The sequence below is a fragment of the Cottoperca gobio genome, chromosome 16, assembly GCF_900634415.1.
Source record: "Cottoperca gobio chromosome 16, fCotGob3.1, whole genome shotgun sequence".
In the NCBI taxonomy this organism is placed as follows: domain Eukaryota; kingdom Metazoa; phylum Chordata; class Actinopteri; order Perciformes; family Bovichtidae; genus Cottoperca; species Cottoperca gobio.
Window position 1 is genome coordinate 10,188,787 of NC_041370.1, and position 14,762 is coordinate 10,203,548.

At 40.3% G+C, this 14,762-nt stretch overlaps 2 protein-coding genes across 2 annotated transcripts; one reads left to right on the forward strand and one right to left on the reverse strand.

Annotated features, from left to right (window-relative positions):
• Positions 1–41: 41 nt before the first annotated feature.
• polr3c (polymerase (RNA) III (DNA directed) polypeptide C) lies at positions 42–6,943 on the reverse strand. The gene is made up of 13 exons (XM_029452055.1): positions 6,788–6,943; positions 5,296–5,442; positions 4,470–4,734; positions 3,921–4,222; positions 3,667–3,771; positions 2,959–3,132; positions 2,811–2,862; positions 2,631–2,691; positions 2,398–2,548; positions 956–1,057; positions 794–843; positions 544–693; positions 42–433 (listed from the first exon to the last, which is right to left on the reverse strand). The coding sequence occupies exons 2-13, from the start codon at positions 5,440–5,442 to the stop codon at positions 352–354; spliced, it is 1,641 nt and encodes a 546-aa protein (XP_029307915.1). The 5' UTR covers positions 6,788–6,943; the 3' UTR covers positions 42–351.
• On the forward strand, positions 6,938–14,752 carry rnf115a (ring finger protein 115a). The gene is made up of 9 exons (XM_029452062.1): positions 6,938–7,094; positions 9,537–9,595; positions 9,848–9,902; positions 10,166–10,449; positions 10,550–10,618; positions 10,713–10,785; positions 10,879–10,972; positions 11,776–11,891; positions 13,499–14,752. Exons 1-9 carry the CDS (start codon positions 6,942–6,944, stop codon positions 13,616–13,618), a joined length of 1,023 nt encoding a protein of 340 aa, XP_029307922.1. The 5' UTR covers positions 6,938–6,941; the 3' UTR covers positions 13,619–14,752.
• The last annotated feature ends 10 nt before the right edge of the window (positions 14,753–14,762 follow it).

Here is a 14,762-nt window from a genome sequence, read left to right on the forward strand (position 1 = left end):
TAAATAATCTTTTTCTAATTTTAAGGAAAAACCAAAGTGTATTAAACCACAATTCTTCTATTTAATATACAGACATCTTCATGTTTTACATTTCAAACGATCACTCTGTCCTATGTTTGTCTTACAGTTTTGTGTTTGATCTTCAATGAAATTAAAACTTTTGAAAAGAAATACTCGCGTTCAGTTTATTAATTTGCCGATGCGTGAAATAAAGCAAAGCAAAGAAATCTATTCAGGTTTTACTGCACTTCAAACTGAGTCAGTCCAGTCATATAAACTATAAAAACAGCCATACAGCATTCATACATGAATACAAAAACCTTCAAACGTATTATGTGTGAGTGAATTCTCTCAACTTGTGGATGCGGTGGAGCTGACGTAGGACTCTATAAGAAAGATGGTTTCATCTACCTGGTTCTCTGCTGAATCTAACCTGGAGGGGAGAAGAACAATAATGAGAATAGTAACACCAACAGACCAAAGAGGTGATTCAATAATGTCACCTGTAGGAATGAACAATGAAGTTTTGTTTTGTGCTCTTACTTGTTGATATGAAGCCGTAAGGCCTCCAGCTGTTGCTTTTCAGGAGCAGTGATCATCTCCTCAACCTCCGTCAGCTGCTCAGGCTCGGCCCCGCTGGCCTGCAGAGATGCCAGAATGGCTTCGATTCGCTGGGATTTCTCCAGTAGACGCCTGTCAATCAAGCAGAAAACATTGATCTGTGAGCCAGACAACTCATAAAGTTGATCATGTGAAATGATCTGGTTTGCGAGGGAAGTGATGATCAACTCACTTGCTCTCTTTGGACTCATACAGGCGTCGCTCTATGAGGTTGGCTACTGTCTGCACATAGATGAATGTGACAGAGACAAAACATTACTGAAGGCAGAATCAACATACAAGACATAAAAAGCATCGCATTTAGTAGGTTAGCTCGGAAGGTTTGTTATTTTACCTTGTAGCAGTTCTGAAGCAGCATTCTTGCAGTTGGGAGCTGGTTGACGGTGTAAAGATAGAAAGTACGAGAGGGAGCGTAGTCCGGAGTCTTTGGGATTTCCTGAAGAGAAAAGAAAACATCATGGCTGCTCCGAGAGAATGAGCAGGTAGATTAAAGAAGAAGAACTAGGGCTGCAGCCTCAAATGTGACGACTCAAATCATCCCAGTGAACCCATGAGAATCCTCTATATGTCAGTGAAATTGCTAAGTGGTCACTTTTGTTATATTATTCCTGCGTCGTTGTCCACAGCAACACACAGAATAAAAGATTAGGCTACGGTGCTTTACTAGTGTAGTTTTACCTCGCGGTCGTATGCCTCCGTTTAAACCCCATTCCCTCAACCCTCAAATCATTTTAACCTCTTAGACATTTGTGTGATATTTTCAGATTTAGCGTATCAATTCTTGAGTTATGGCCAATAATGTGTTTCGTAATGTCACAGTGACATATGTCCACCTAAATCTACATCAGTTCATCCCCGAGTGCAAGTGGACGTTTGTGCCAAGTTTGAAGAAATCCCCTCACGGTGTTCCTGAGATGCAGTGTTCACGAGAATGTGAGGGTGCGACGGACCGACAACTCAAAAACATTTTGCCCTCGCTAGTGCGACAGCATAAAACTATCTGACTCACTGTAAACGAGAGTGCGTCTTCAAGAAATGTGCCAAATAATTTCCAAAGTAGGTTTTTGGATCAGGTTATTTATTTTTATTACTCCTACCTTCCAGGCAGTCACTCATGTTAATACACTAAGGAAATTGGCTTGCTTTGTACATTTAAATCCATCAGTGTTACATTTGTCCTCTTATTTCTTGTCAAAGCTACAAATCATTTATGGCAACAGTTATGAGAGTGGACTGTTTTGGAAGCTCTTCCGTGTTGCGTTTAAGTGTTTTTTGGAATGAGCCGAAAAAGCGTTCAATCTAAAATCTAAAGTGTGCTTTGGAAACAATTCACAATCCATCATCCTTTCTCATATGTACCCGCTGAATCAGATAAGTAAGAACACATAAATGCAAAGAGGGGGATCATAAAAGGAGAACATTACCAGTATTATCAAATGTATAATTATTTATTTTCTGTAATGTATTTACACCGGGTTTGTATGCGTATTTGCTAGATAAATGTCAATTTAATTCCCTTTGAGGACGAGGGACTGAGTGATTTAGACTTGAGGTCATCCTTACTTGATGCCCTGTTGGGGTTTTCTTTGTATGCTTCCTGAGACGATTGGGAAAATAAGTCTTACCACAGAGCCACTGATAACATGTGAGCATATTGCGTTACCCCGGATGCCCTTTCTGTTCAGTTTGACTGTGCATTTCTGTTCCACTAAAACAAAAATAAATGATTTAAACAGAGGGGAATAATGAAAGCATCTTCACATTTCAAGCTTGTACCTGTAGCTGGACCAGGTTCTGTGAAAGCAGCGTGTAGAGCATGTCTTTAGCCTCTTTGGCTGGAATCATGGCAAAATCCTCCACCTGCTTCTGCTCCAGGTGACGTTTCCTTAGCAACAGACGGAAGATGCGCGCTGATCGGGAGCCAAATCTGATGACACATTAAAAGTGATTAATAATAATTTCCTGGTGATAGGACAATCGCATGTATGCACAATTACAAACACACTCACCTCTCCTGTACTACAGACTCAAGCGTGGCCCGTGCCAGGTTGGCCAGCGCTCTGTGCATATCTGACATGTCAGTTAAGAAAAGCGTCCATGCCTTGTGTTGCATTCATTTAAATTGGTACAAATCATTGTGTTGGTTCTTGACAATATGCTCAGAACAACAACAACAACAAAAAGGATACTGACAACGTACATCCCGCCTCCACTTTCACCAGCCTTCCCCACAAACTCCATCTAGGAAATAAAAAGGACAAGAAGATCTTAAAAAAAGAATCTTGCAGATAAAAAGTGTAATTGGTAAATGTGACAGGTGCCTTGCAGAGGTCGTACCGGGTCATCAACCAGTAGTGTTAGGTACTGGTCTAAGATGGGCCTGAGGATGTTGTAGCTGGTCGGCAGGGATCTGAAGATCTCGTTGGCTGAGAGCGGCTTTGTGCAGGTGGCTGTGGGCGAGGTCGTCACCTCACTCATCCTCAGCATAGTCCTCACTATCTCACTGCTAGTCTGAGTTATTAAAATTAAATGATTATTAACACAAACAACCATAATAGTAATTATTAGTACCTGTATAGAAAACAGGCCAGATGGGAACATGTAGGTAAAGCAGTGCTGACTGTAAACTGATGGTTTGTTTAAAATGTGCTTGGAGCAGGGATTTGTATTGGCAAGAATCTGCGATACGATACATTTCATGATAAAGGAGCTTCCTTTAATCTAATGTTATGAACATTGTCATTGTATAGAACCCATTACGATATGCATAAAATCTGAGTTTCATTCAGAACAGTGGGATCTGCATTTGCATTTTCTCCAATCCTTGTAATATGCAACATTAAAATGAAACACAAAAGGAACGACTGTCTGCCACCAATATGTGCATGTTAACTATCAATTAAAAAGCAATAGTTTTTGGGAGAATCACAAAAAATAATATTCCAATACGATACTGAATCAATATTTTCTTACATCCCTAGCGAAAGAAAGCGAATAAGCTTTTTGCTTTCCCAACATGACTATTCCTTAAAAAGAAACATTGACCTGGTCCAGTTTGTTGGCTACAGCACTGATGATGGCCTGGTCTCTGAAGTGGAGATGGAACCTCTCAAAATTCACCTGCCAGCAAATCCCCTCATCACCATGTGTCTGAGCATAAGAGAGACACATAGAGAGATGGAAGGTCAAACTAAAGATAAGCAATACCTTATATGCAAGTGACAGAGAAATCAGGAGGTAATTGGAGTTTTAAAAGTGCAGCAAATTTGTCAAACGTGTAACAGCTTCCAATCACCCACCTGTGAATCCATTTTAGCCTTCTTTGCATTCTTTTGGTCGTCTCCATCCTCACTGGAGAGTTGGCGTTTGCCTCGCCCTGCGAGCGTCACATGGGGCACTTTGTAACAGTCGGGGAAGCTCTCTGGTGTGGGCAGAGGGGTGCTAACGGGGGCAGCAGGAGCACCAGGAATTAAAGGGGCAGCTGGAGTGGCACTGTCTTTTGGTCTAGCTTTCACCATTGGAGGGCAGCGCTGAAGAAAATGTGTCTCCACCAGTTTGGAGAAGGCATTAGACACTTCATTGTAATCCATACTGCGACCCTCTAGAATGACAGGGGAGGGAGAACAATTGTTGTGAAATGTGACATTTCTTTGTAGATTCTGCACGAAACTAACCCAAAAAGTCGTATTTAATCTCTAGACAGATATAAGATTTTAAAAAGAAGTTTATATTTTGGTAAATGTTACTTGATTGACAAAAAAGTCCAAGGTAGCATCAAGTGGAGTGAAACATGCCTTCACTAAAGTGCTTTTCAAGTCTTTGATCGATACACACGCTGAGATACTGACCCTCCATGTTCTGCGTGAGGCGGTCGGCGACCGTCTTAACAGTGCTGCTCATGGTCATGTGACCTCTCTGTAGTAATTCCTCTATAATTAGTTCTCCGGTGTCACCGTACAGGGTTTTGGCAGTGTAGATGTAGCGCGGGTATCGCAGAATTCTCAGAATCCTGTCACAGCCGGTACGATACTCTGTGGGACTCCCAGGTCCTTTACGGCCTGAGGTAAACACACAGGCCCCATGCTGCACCAGCACACACAGGGATTTCTTCACCTGCAATGAGACGGGGAAAAAGGAAGCAAAGAGGTGCTTTACCATCACGACTCCTTTCAGATTCACACGAAAACAAGATTACTAATCAAACAAAGGCAGAAAATGTATTTGTATATTGCAGGTAACGTATTGTGCATCTCTTATTGCAGCAATAACCCTCACCATTAAAAAACATGTAAACGCTGATTGTCATGTTTTTATTCTCCATGGCATTGTTTCACCTATGATATGGTGTTAATATAATTACAGGTTTCTGGAGCACAAATCTACCTGTCATGTAAAGGGATACTAGATTTTGCATTTAAACAGATGATGCAAAAAACTACTCCTGTACTACTACTACTGTAAGTATGGAATTATCAGCCTATGTAAACGCGCTGCATATTACACCTAGAGTGGCTCAACTGTCCAATGTTACCACAAAGGCTGGACTTCTAAACTCCATTTGAAAATACTGAGAATGTACAGTAGTGCCGTGCATTGAACACTAAATACATCATCTATAAAATGTTAAAAGTAGAGACAGTAACAGCCTAGAAATAGTAATTGTAGGAGTGGTACCAGGTCCAGTGAGATGCCAGTCTCATGAATGAGCATTCTTAAATTCTGTGCTCCGCTTTTGAGCAGATGTGTTCCCACTTTCTCCACCACTTCACCAAAGTGCTCCTGCAGCAGGAGACCACACAGACGCACCTCCTGGGCTGACATCTGCAGAGAAATACACACAGATTAAGAAAGGTCTCCCATCTATGCTCAATACAAACTTTACATCAACCTATATTAAGCGCCTGCATCAACACAACATCACACTGTGATATAGGCTATACAATATAGGCTTAGCTTGACCTTTCCAGAACATCTGATAAGCACTAATTAAAAGCATAATTAGGACCACTGAATACAAGGATTTAAAAAAACATCATGGAAGTCAAAGCTTAGCAAAAAGCCAAATGTCATGATAGCATTAGATGTTTTACACACGTGTGAAATGTGTTGGAGGAGGACGACTACTATCGCTATGTGCAAAACATTGGTTACTAGGTGTTCCCTTTATCAAAATATGCGATATGCGATAACGTTGTTGAATGTCATTATAACGATATTGTTTGTAATATATAAACAGACATTAAAGTGTCATCAGTTCTGCCTTTCAGCTGCTTTCAGTAAACTTCTAAAATACAATTGCTTGTTGAATTAAAAGAAATCAGAGGAAGTTATTTCCAAGATTCTTTCTTTGAACAAATTATATTTCATTACACACAAACAGGCACAAATATCAAAAGAATGATAGTTACATTCTGAAGTTTTCTACTGATACTCTTTTAACTAAATCAAAATAAATCCCTGAGTTTATGTGTTTATCGTGCAAGTTGACATTGCGATGACGATAAAAAAAGAAAGATTTATTGTGTAGCCCTAGTTACCTGTATGAAAAACATACAAACAGAAATTATACATTTGTATCTTATTACTGGATATTGCAAAGTAATCGTGAACAAACAGTCACATCATGTTCTTCTGATGTATTATCTATTGCATTAAAAGTTTGCAATTTCTTTTGATAGTGGCTACCACAAAATGAGGGAATTACCTATTGGGTTTTTTAAACTGCAGCACAGATGTTACCAAAATTAATGATGACCCTGTTTTGTCCACAGTGTCCAAATAGAAAGCCCAACTAGAGCCAAGAGTTGAAAAATTAGCAATAGCTATAAACTATCTGTACATAATATCAGTTTCATGCTCTGTATTGGAACAATTTTAACGTAAATTGCATCGTCCCTATCAAATACAATACATTCAAATTCAATAAACAGAAGGCTAGGGCGTGTACAGTGACAGATTTCATCCCTTCATCAATAAATAGTTTGAGTAATTAAAAAGAATAGCCATTGAAAAGCCAGTAAGCTTATTTTAACAGTCAGAGCTACAAGTGAGCGTTGTGCTGCGCAGACAGGTCAAACACTTTGCACACTAGCTAGTTAACAGCTAACGATTACACTTGAACATTATGTCATCCGAAACGTCTTCTACTTCAGTTTTTTCCACAAACCTTTCCGACAGGCACGTTTCAGGACAGATACACCCTTGCTTTTAAGCGTCCCACAGATTGTCGACTAAACACATGCAGCTTCTCTTTGACAACACATGAACACTTCCGGTCTATGGCTCTGCCCGCTTCGATTTGCCCAGCGGTGGCGCGGTGCATGCCGGGCTGGAGGCGGACAGCTGTCTTCAGTTTGTGGAGGACCGACGTCAGTGTTTGTGCGGGTCTGGGGAAGATGGCGGAGGCTGCGGCTGTTCCACCGCATCGGTTTTTCTGTCACTGTTGTAAGGGAGAAGTGAACCCCAAACTCCCGGTAAGGCAGATGTTTTTCTTTCTTTATATATCATACTCTCTTGTATAAAATGTGCCGTTGACAAGTCAACCTTTCTCCGAAATACCGTTTGTTTCGCTTGCTTGCTACAGCTAAACACTAGCTAGCCAGTTAGCAGTTAGCGGCGTTTGTTTTTGTTAACTCTCTAAATAAACTCGTAACAGTCGCAAATGTATTAGTAAAAAGCAGGCATCGAAAGAAAATATCGGCAGGTTCTGTAAGGTGTGCATGTTTTAGACAGTTTGTGAAAGCACTGGGCTTGACGCCTTGCTTTGACAGCTTGGGGGTTGTTGTGTTTTGCACAAAACAACACAAACACCGAAGTGAAGAAGCTCTATGTTATTGCCTTGTTATTTGATTTTAGAGACTGTATTAGTTGTTTGATATTAGGCTACTTTTGCTTTCATGTTTCAAATAAAGCACACTCTTGCCAGGACGAGTTGGGGGAATTTTTAGGAACATAAACATCTCGTTTTTAGTTTCAGTTTTAAATTTAAACGTGAGAGTAATACTGTATAATATAGATAAACTGACCTGACTCAGATCTTGCCAGACCTTGGCTAATCTCAGGATATATCAAACATATAGTTTCTACATGCTACACAGTTTTGAGGGTCTCCTATGTACACTAGCATAAACTAATAGTCTAATACAGCAACCCAGCAGTAAATCCTAGGTTCATGAAGGTGGTAATGGTTTTGTTGAAACTGTTTTAGAGAGGTGTTAATTTAAATGTATTGGTTATTTTGGAAGCTGTTGTTTGTAGTGACTTATAATGCGTTAAAATGTCCAGAGTCGATTAGTTGATCAACATAAAATGGTGTAATTCATTATTAAGAAAATGTGGTAATATTTGTCTTGTTCCCACACATCAAATGTGAAGATTTGCTGTTTAAAAAAATAAAATATAAATGAATATCTTTGTGACTTAGGCTATTGGTTGGACAACAAAAGCTATCTTAAGACATCAAATTATATTTTAGGAAAATTGTGATTGGCATTTTGACTGTTTCCTTAATGATATTGACAAAATGATCTATCCATTAAATGATTGGTGGATTAACTGAAAATTAAAATAAGCGTTAGTTACTGCCCTGACACTGAGATGTTTTTACATTTTGTCTGTCCTGATTGATATAAATTAGGTAGACAAAATGTACCTAAAATAACTGGCAAATGAGTATATTGTTAGTAAATAAATCCACGAGGGTAATTCCAGCCTGCCCTGTCACTGACTCTAAACTAGCCAGTTTGTCTCAGACACACTCAATCCTGTGGCATGTCTTCACTGAGCCAACTGACTACAACACCCACACACGACTACAGTATATCCCAAGGACCACCTCTCAGTCATATAGCCATTTATGCAACAGATGAGCAAATGACATGCAACTCGTTTTGAAAACAATGGTTTTTGCTTACTGCTAATTTCTCAACCAATTCTGAACATGACCATAGGTTTAGATCCCCACATTTTTGTAAACAATGTAATGGAGGGTGTTGAATTGTCATGTTGTACTCCGTTTCAAAATCATCCAGTAAGCTCCAAATATAATATAATATAAATGTATTGTATAAAATATTTTTTGACCTATTTTTTTAAATCAATTTTTATGTTATAAAACAAATGTACAAGTTTAATCTCTCGTAGTCCAGTCTGTGTATTAAATGACCCCACTAAAATGTTTAGAAAGCCTGTTTTACACTGAGGGGACAAATCATCCAGCTGTACATACTGGCAGTAGTGTTTTACTCATTCTTTTGCAGTGGTTTCTATAAGGCACACTTTACAGCTAGGTGTGGTTGGCAGACAAGCTCTACCACCTGGGCTACATTCATTAAACACTGGCCCTCATACAAATCTGACAGATATTATCTCTGCAAAGAAAAACTGACAAAAGTCTCGCTTAGTTGACCAAACGAGTCCGCATAATGTATGTTTAAATGTTGTATGTTTCCCTTTTAAAGACTGAGCTTTAGAATATAGAAGAATATTAGAAAGTCAATGTATGACAATATGGCAAATACAGTATATGTATATTGCTTTAGAAAAAGATCACCTCAGACAAAAAAACGACGTGTAAATGTGAAAAACAAAGACATCAACCATGAATTGTGTAAAAGACAAAATAAAATTTGGTTTGGGCTTCTCCAGCGTGAGAATTTGCTACTTTGTCTCTGCTGAATATCTTTGGGTTGTGGACTGTTGGTCGAACGAAACAACAACTAATAATAATAATAATAATAATAATAATAATAATAATAATAATAATAATAATAATAGATTTTATTTGTATAGCTTTTGAAACATTGATTTTCAAACATAAGCTAATACAAAATATAGGATTGATTATGAAACATACACAGCAAGCATTTAATTAAGTAAAAGCAGTGTGACTCAGTCTTTGTCGTGATTCTTTCCAGGAGTATATATGTCCGAGATGTGACTCAGGGTTCATAGAGGAAGTAACAGAAGACTCCAGGTGAGACATGTATTATTCTACATATCTACCTTACTTCTCCAGACGACACATTTATTGTTCGTCTGGAACAAAAGAAGGTACATGGGCTGTTTTCTGGTCTTATTTACAAGAACCAACATGTTGCACTGTAGAAGCTTGTAGGCTTGCCATGCAGCTTTGTCTCAAGCTAGCACTGAACTGAACATGTGTATAGGGTTCAGTGGACGTTGCTAATAATGTGTCTTTTGTCCCCTTGTGCGCGTTTTCCCTTAGTCTCCTAGAGGGTGGCTCTAACGGGATAGATGACGCAGCCACACAGTTTGCAGAGGTAAAAGCTGACCTTAGGGATTTTGGGGAGAATAGGGTGGGAACGTGGGGGCTAAATGAATTGCAATATTTGTTTGTGTTTTAATGAACTTTGTCTTTCCCTCTTCTCAACTTTCTGTTGGCCCCTGTCCTTCTTTTTGCTATTGCATGTTGGCTTCCTCTCTTTTCCAATTATGCTTCGTGCTTTCCTATCCTTAATCCCACTTTCTGTCTAAAAATCTCCTTCTCCAACCCCTCCCCTGTCCAATCCCCCCGTCCCTGTAGCTATGGCACCTGTTGTTACTGGAGCGGCCATTTACAACAGACGGCGACACACCTGACTCAGAACCACGGCTCCCTGGAGGGCGTTTGGGAGGTCTGAGTGACCTGGGGGGGTTGGGAGGGGGACCAATCGGGGGTTCAGTCCCAGCAGGCCTAGGAGGACCTATGGGGAGTCTACTAGGAGCCGGGGATCACTGGGGACCAGGACGCCCCCCTCGCCTACACAGCCAGAGGAGATATCGGTCCAGAGGCAGCAGTAGACCAGACCGCTCGCCTGCTGTGGAGGGGTGAGTAACTGACCAGCTCGGCTTTCTAACCATCCTCTTGGCTCTCTTCTCCACCTTGCTTACTTATTAACAGTTGTATTTTTTTTTTTTCTGTTTTTAGGATTGTACAACAGTTTCTCGCCGGCCTCTTTGCCAACTCTGGAGTCCCTGGCTCACCTCCCCTCTCATGGTAAGATGACATTACAGTAGCGTCACAGGGTTAGTGCTAGCATCACAGTGTATGCGCTAAGTCTATTTCGTATCAACTTGTATGTCTCTCTCAGGACGGGAATGCTGCATTCTAACCCAGGGGATTACGCCTGGGGACAGGGAGGGTTAGACGCCGTGATAACACAGGTAAACCACATTGAATAGAACTTAAGCCTAACTTTATGTCTCTGCCACCTTTTAAAATGCCTCTGCAGTTCAGAAATGTGTTTGTGCGCGTAGTTACTAGGTCAGTTGGAGAACACAGGACCTCCTCCAGCAGAGAAAGAGAAGATCTCTTCTCTCCCAACTGTCAATATCTCTCAGGAACAAGCAGGTCAGTCATTCTTTGTTTTCCCCGTTTGATTCACTCGATCTCACCATGTTTCTCTTGTCGCGACCTTGAAGTAGAAATTGCAATATTGCTCATGGACATGGCTGGAGCTGTCAGTCTGATCCTCTGTATGCAATAACTGTATTTAGACAAATTATCTAAGTGCACCCCGTGGGTTGGACCAGCTGTTTGTGAATCTATTAAGTTTGTACTGTAAAGGCATCACTAAATTCTTTGTAACTACTGGATTATATATGCACACGCAGGGACGTAATAACACATCTGTCATTGTGTTGATACATTTGTGTTTGTTTAGAAGTCTGTGTGGCACTTAGATACAGCTTGAAAAGGCCCCTGTGTTCATATGATGTTGCCGCCTGCCAAGAGAAGCGGCAGAAACTGCACATTAACCTTCAGAGTATCAACAATGTGTTCCATAATACTTTGCGATGACGTCTTTTTGATTGCTGGTCTTTCACCTCCCCCTTTTTGTTCTTCCAAGTCCTCTTGTGGATCTGTTCTTCTTGACTTCCTCTTCTGTGTGTGCTGTCCCAGCTAACCACTCAGCTGTAACTGTGTGGTTAGCTATGCAGCCCGGTATTTGTGGGTCTGTTGATATCTGACTTAGTAAAGACCATGCTTGGTACCGTTAAACTGTTTTACTGCTAAGGAACTTTTATAATGCAAACATAGATTTGGTACTAATGATCTGTTGTACGTCCCCTAAACAAATGTCATTACCAAGGGATAATAAAACTAGTAACCAGAAGGGTATTTATAAATCTTTTGTGTCTTCTCTCCTGCAGACTGCTGTATGGAATGTCCGGTGTGCAAAGAGGACTTCGCAGTGGGAGAGCCAGTCAGACAGCTACCCTGTAACCACTTCTTTCATTCAGACTGTATAGTACCATGGCTGGAAATGGTGAGTCACAACAAAGAGGGAGGAACTTTGTAGAATAAATTCACGTAATAGGTCCTTAATAGGATATGTTATATGAGATATTTACAGTGCTCATAATAGTTTTTGGACAACAAAATGTTAATGGCACAGAGGAATAAGCTGTATCAGACTTTTGCTACACAGGAAATAGTTGTAAGTTAGTTAGTTGGATCTATCCATTGTTGGTTTTGGTCTTTTCATAAGATTTGTTGGAAAAGAAAATATATAGAATATCAGCAGCCTTACCCTTACCATCGCCTTAAAGGTGCAATGTGTAATTCTGAGCCACCTGCTCCAAATACATAGGGGGCAGAGTTCACCTGTACTACTGGGTCCGAACCATCTAAATTCATCAATCATCAAAACCGTCAGTTATTAAAAAACAATTAGAGTATTTTAATCTGTTTTATATTTTAGTTGTAGTAGTTTGTCATGTTTATTTTGTTCTAAGTTTTAGATTATTATAGTGTACTCTTTATATTGTATTCTACAGCTATACATCTCTCTTCTAGTGTTGATATCATTTACTGTGCATTTCTTCACTCCTGTGTGAGCCTGCCTGCCTGCTCATTAGAGCAGACTGCTGAGAGTCGTTCTAAATAACACTGCTATTTTATAACTTCCCATGGGGCTTAGATATCTGTGTTTACTGTGGGCTGTACAGTCCTGGTAACGGTACGGTTTTATAGTTTGTATGTTTGCTTGTGTCCGGGCGGCAAAGACGAGCTAATGGCGTATATCCCCAGCACCGGGAGTAACAGCGGGCTGATTTGAGCGCTGGGTCTAACCTGTGTAGCGGCAGCAACATAAAGTTTGACGATCCGGCGGGGGGGGGGTCGGCTAAATTACTGCCGACTGCTAACGGAAGGTCTGCAGTCTCTCTCGCACGCTCTGCAACCTCCTGGCAGCGTTGACATGTTGACAAGCCGGGAGTCTGCCCGGGTCAGGCAGCTGTACCTCTCCTGCCTCTGGTCTGAGGGCAGACTGGAGCTACACTGTCTCACTATTCATCCTGGACATTACGGGCCAGAACTGCTACTTTCAGTAGATATCTCTTAAATACAACAGGTAGACCTCTTGACACAACGTCAACACTGTTACCTCTTCACGTTCTGTTGACGTTAGTTCATTGTTTTCATGTTTAAGTTTTGTTGAATGCAGGATTAGTTTACCCATGCTGAAGTTGCCCTACTCTACCAGTCATTTAACATTAGCTGATGTATATTTGACTGAGTGGGGCTGCAATGATTAATCGACTAATTGATTGATCGTTTTAAGTACGTTTTTCATGCAGAAAATGCTGTTTTCAGCCTCAACTATGAAGATTTCCTGCTTTTCTCTGTTTAATTTAATCTTTGTGGTTTGAACTGACAAGACATTTGAAGACATCACCGTGCACTTTGAGAAACTGGGAGCAGTCTAATAAATCTAGAAAACAATAGCAGATTTATCAATGAAAATAATATTACTGACCAGACAGAAAGATCCCGGCAGTCAAAGAACAGCCTGAGCATCGTGTGAAATAAGAAATCCAATAGTAACACTCCCCACAGCTAATGTTATCTATTTTCTGTTCTATGGCCACACAGCATGACACATGTCCAGTGTGTAGGAAGAGTTTGAACGGAGAAGACAGCAGCAGCCAGCCCCCATCAGAGTCCCCCACCCTCTCCATGGACCCCCGCACACAGGAGAGATGGTCCTTCTGAGACACCCACCCATCTCATCCCCCAGTCCCCCTCGCCTACACCCAACAACACAGCGAGAAGACGAATCGCTTCTCACTTTCCTCTTTTCATCTCTGTTGCAGTCATTATCATCTCAGTCTGATTTTTGTACTTTCATTTTCTATTGTCATGCCTTTCTCCTCGACCACGTATACAGATACCCGTACAGACGTCTTAACAGTCAGTTGAGGTATACTAGATCTTTATTTTTTTTGCCTCATAACAAACCAGCCTAGATTGATGATGATCAAGCCCATGTCTTCTCTACTTCCACCTCTCACGCAACCTCTTTTTCCATCTTTCTTGAAATGCACTGCTGCGATACACTATTGTGGGTATATGCCAGACTTTATATCATATCGTGCCCCGTTTACTAATCAGAAAATTTGCTAAATCCTGCAACTGAGCCCTGAACGGCATATGGGAATCTTTAGGGGTTACTTTCTCTCTTTGCATTTACAGAGTTTGGACGTAACAACCTGAACGCCTAGAGCCCTGCAATAAATCTGATGTTTATGAAGGGTATAATGATGTTTTTTTGTTGAGATTTCCTCAGGAAGATCTTGATTGAACTCTGGTTATTTATTCTGGTGGTGTTTCTTTTTTATAAATTGCATTGTAAAGGTGTTCATGTTATTGCGTCCACACTCTGTAGTGTACTTCAATAAAAGAACACAACAGAGTATTTGATAGGAATCCTGTTGAGTCACTGCTGTGTAATGGCCACAAAAGGAAGCTGTGACATCAAATGAAAGCAAGGGATTCCTCAGACCTTTCAGGGAAAACGTTAAATATCATCCCCGTAAGGGAATGAAATAAGCCCTTTTATCTAATCATTGAGATTTAAACATGCTCCTCCTGGTGTATATATTATAAACAAATGGCATCCCTCTGTCGTTTTATTCCTCAGTTTGTCTTTTCTTTCAATTTTTTTTATCACTTTTTGATGTAAATAATTTTAGTCCAACTTATGGTTTGCAAAGGAAAAAAAAAAACATTGAGAATGGAGACACAAATGTGAAATACCTGGTTATCAAACTGTATATTATATATATGAAAAAAATGTCTATGATGTATTAATAAATTGACAAAAAAATTGTCATAGTTGAATTTTCATTGTTCACAA

Excerpts from the sequence above, each read along its gene's own strand:
- polr3c (XM_029452055.1), bottom strand. The coding sequence starts at position 5,442 with ATGTCAGCCCAGGAGGTGCGTCTGTGTGGTCTCCTGCTGCAGGAGCAC. Across the intron at positions 1,058-2,397 it reads AGAACCTGGTCCAGCTACAG|GAAATCCCAAAGACTCCGGA; the intron begins GTACAAGCTTGA and ends TTTTCTCTTCAG. Across the intron at positions 434-543 it reads TTACGGCTTCATATCAACAA|GTTAGATTCAGCAGAGAACC; the intron begins GTAAGAGCACAA and ends TCTCCCCTCCAG.
- rnf115a (XM_029452062.1), top strand. The coding sequence starts at position 6,942 with ATGCCGGGCTGGAGGCGGACAGCTGTCTTCAGTTTGTGGAGGACCGAC. Across the intron at positions 10,786-10,878 it reads TAGACGCCGTGATAACACAG|TTACTAGGTCAGTTGGAGAA; the intron begins GTAAACCACATT and ends TTGTGCGCGTAG. Across the intron at positions 10,973-11,775 it reads TATCTCTCAGGAACAAGCAG|ACTGCTGTATGGAATGTCCG; the intron begins GTCAGTCATTCT and ends TCTCTCCTGCAG.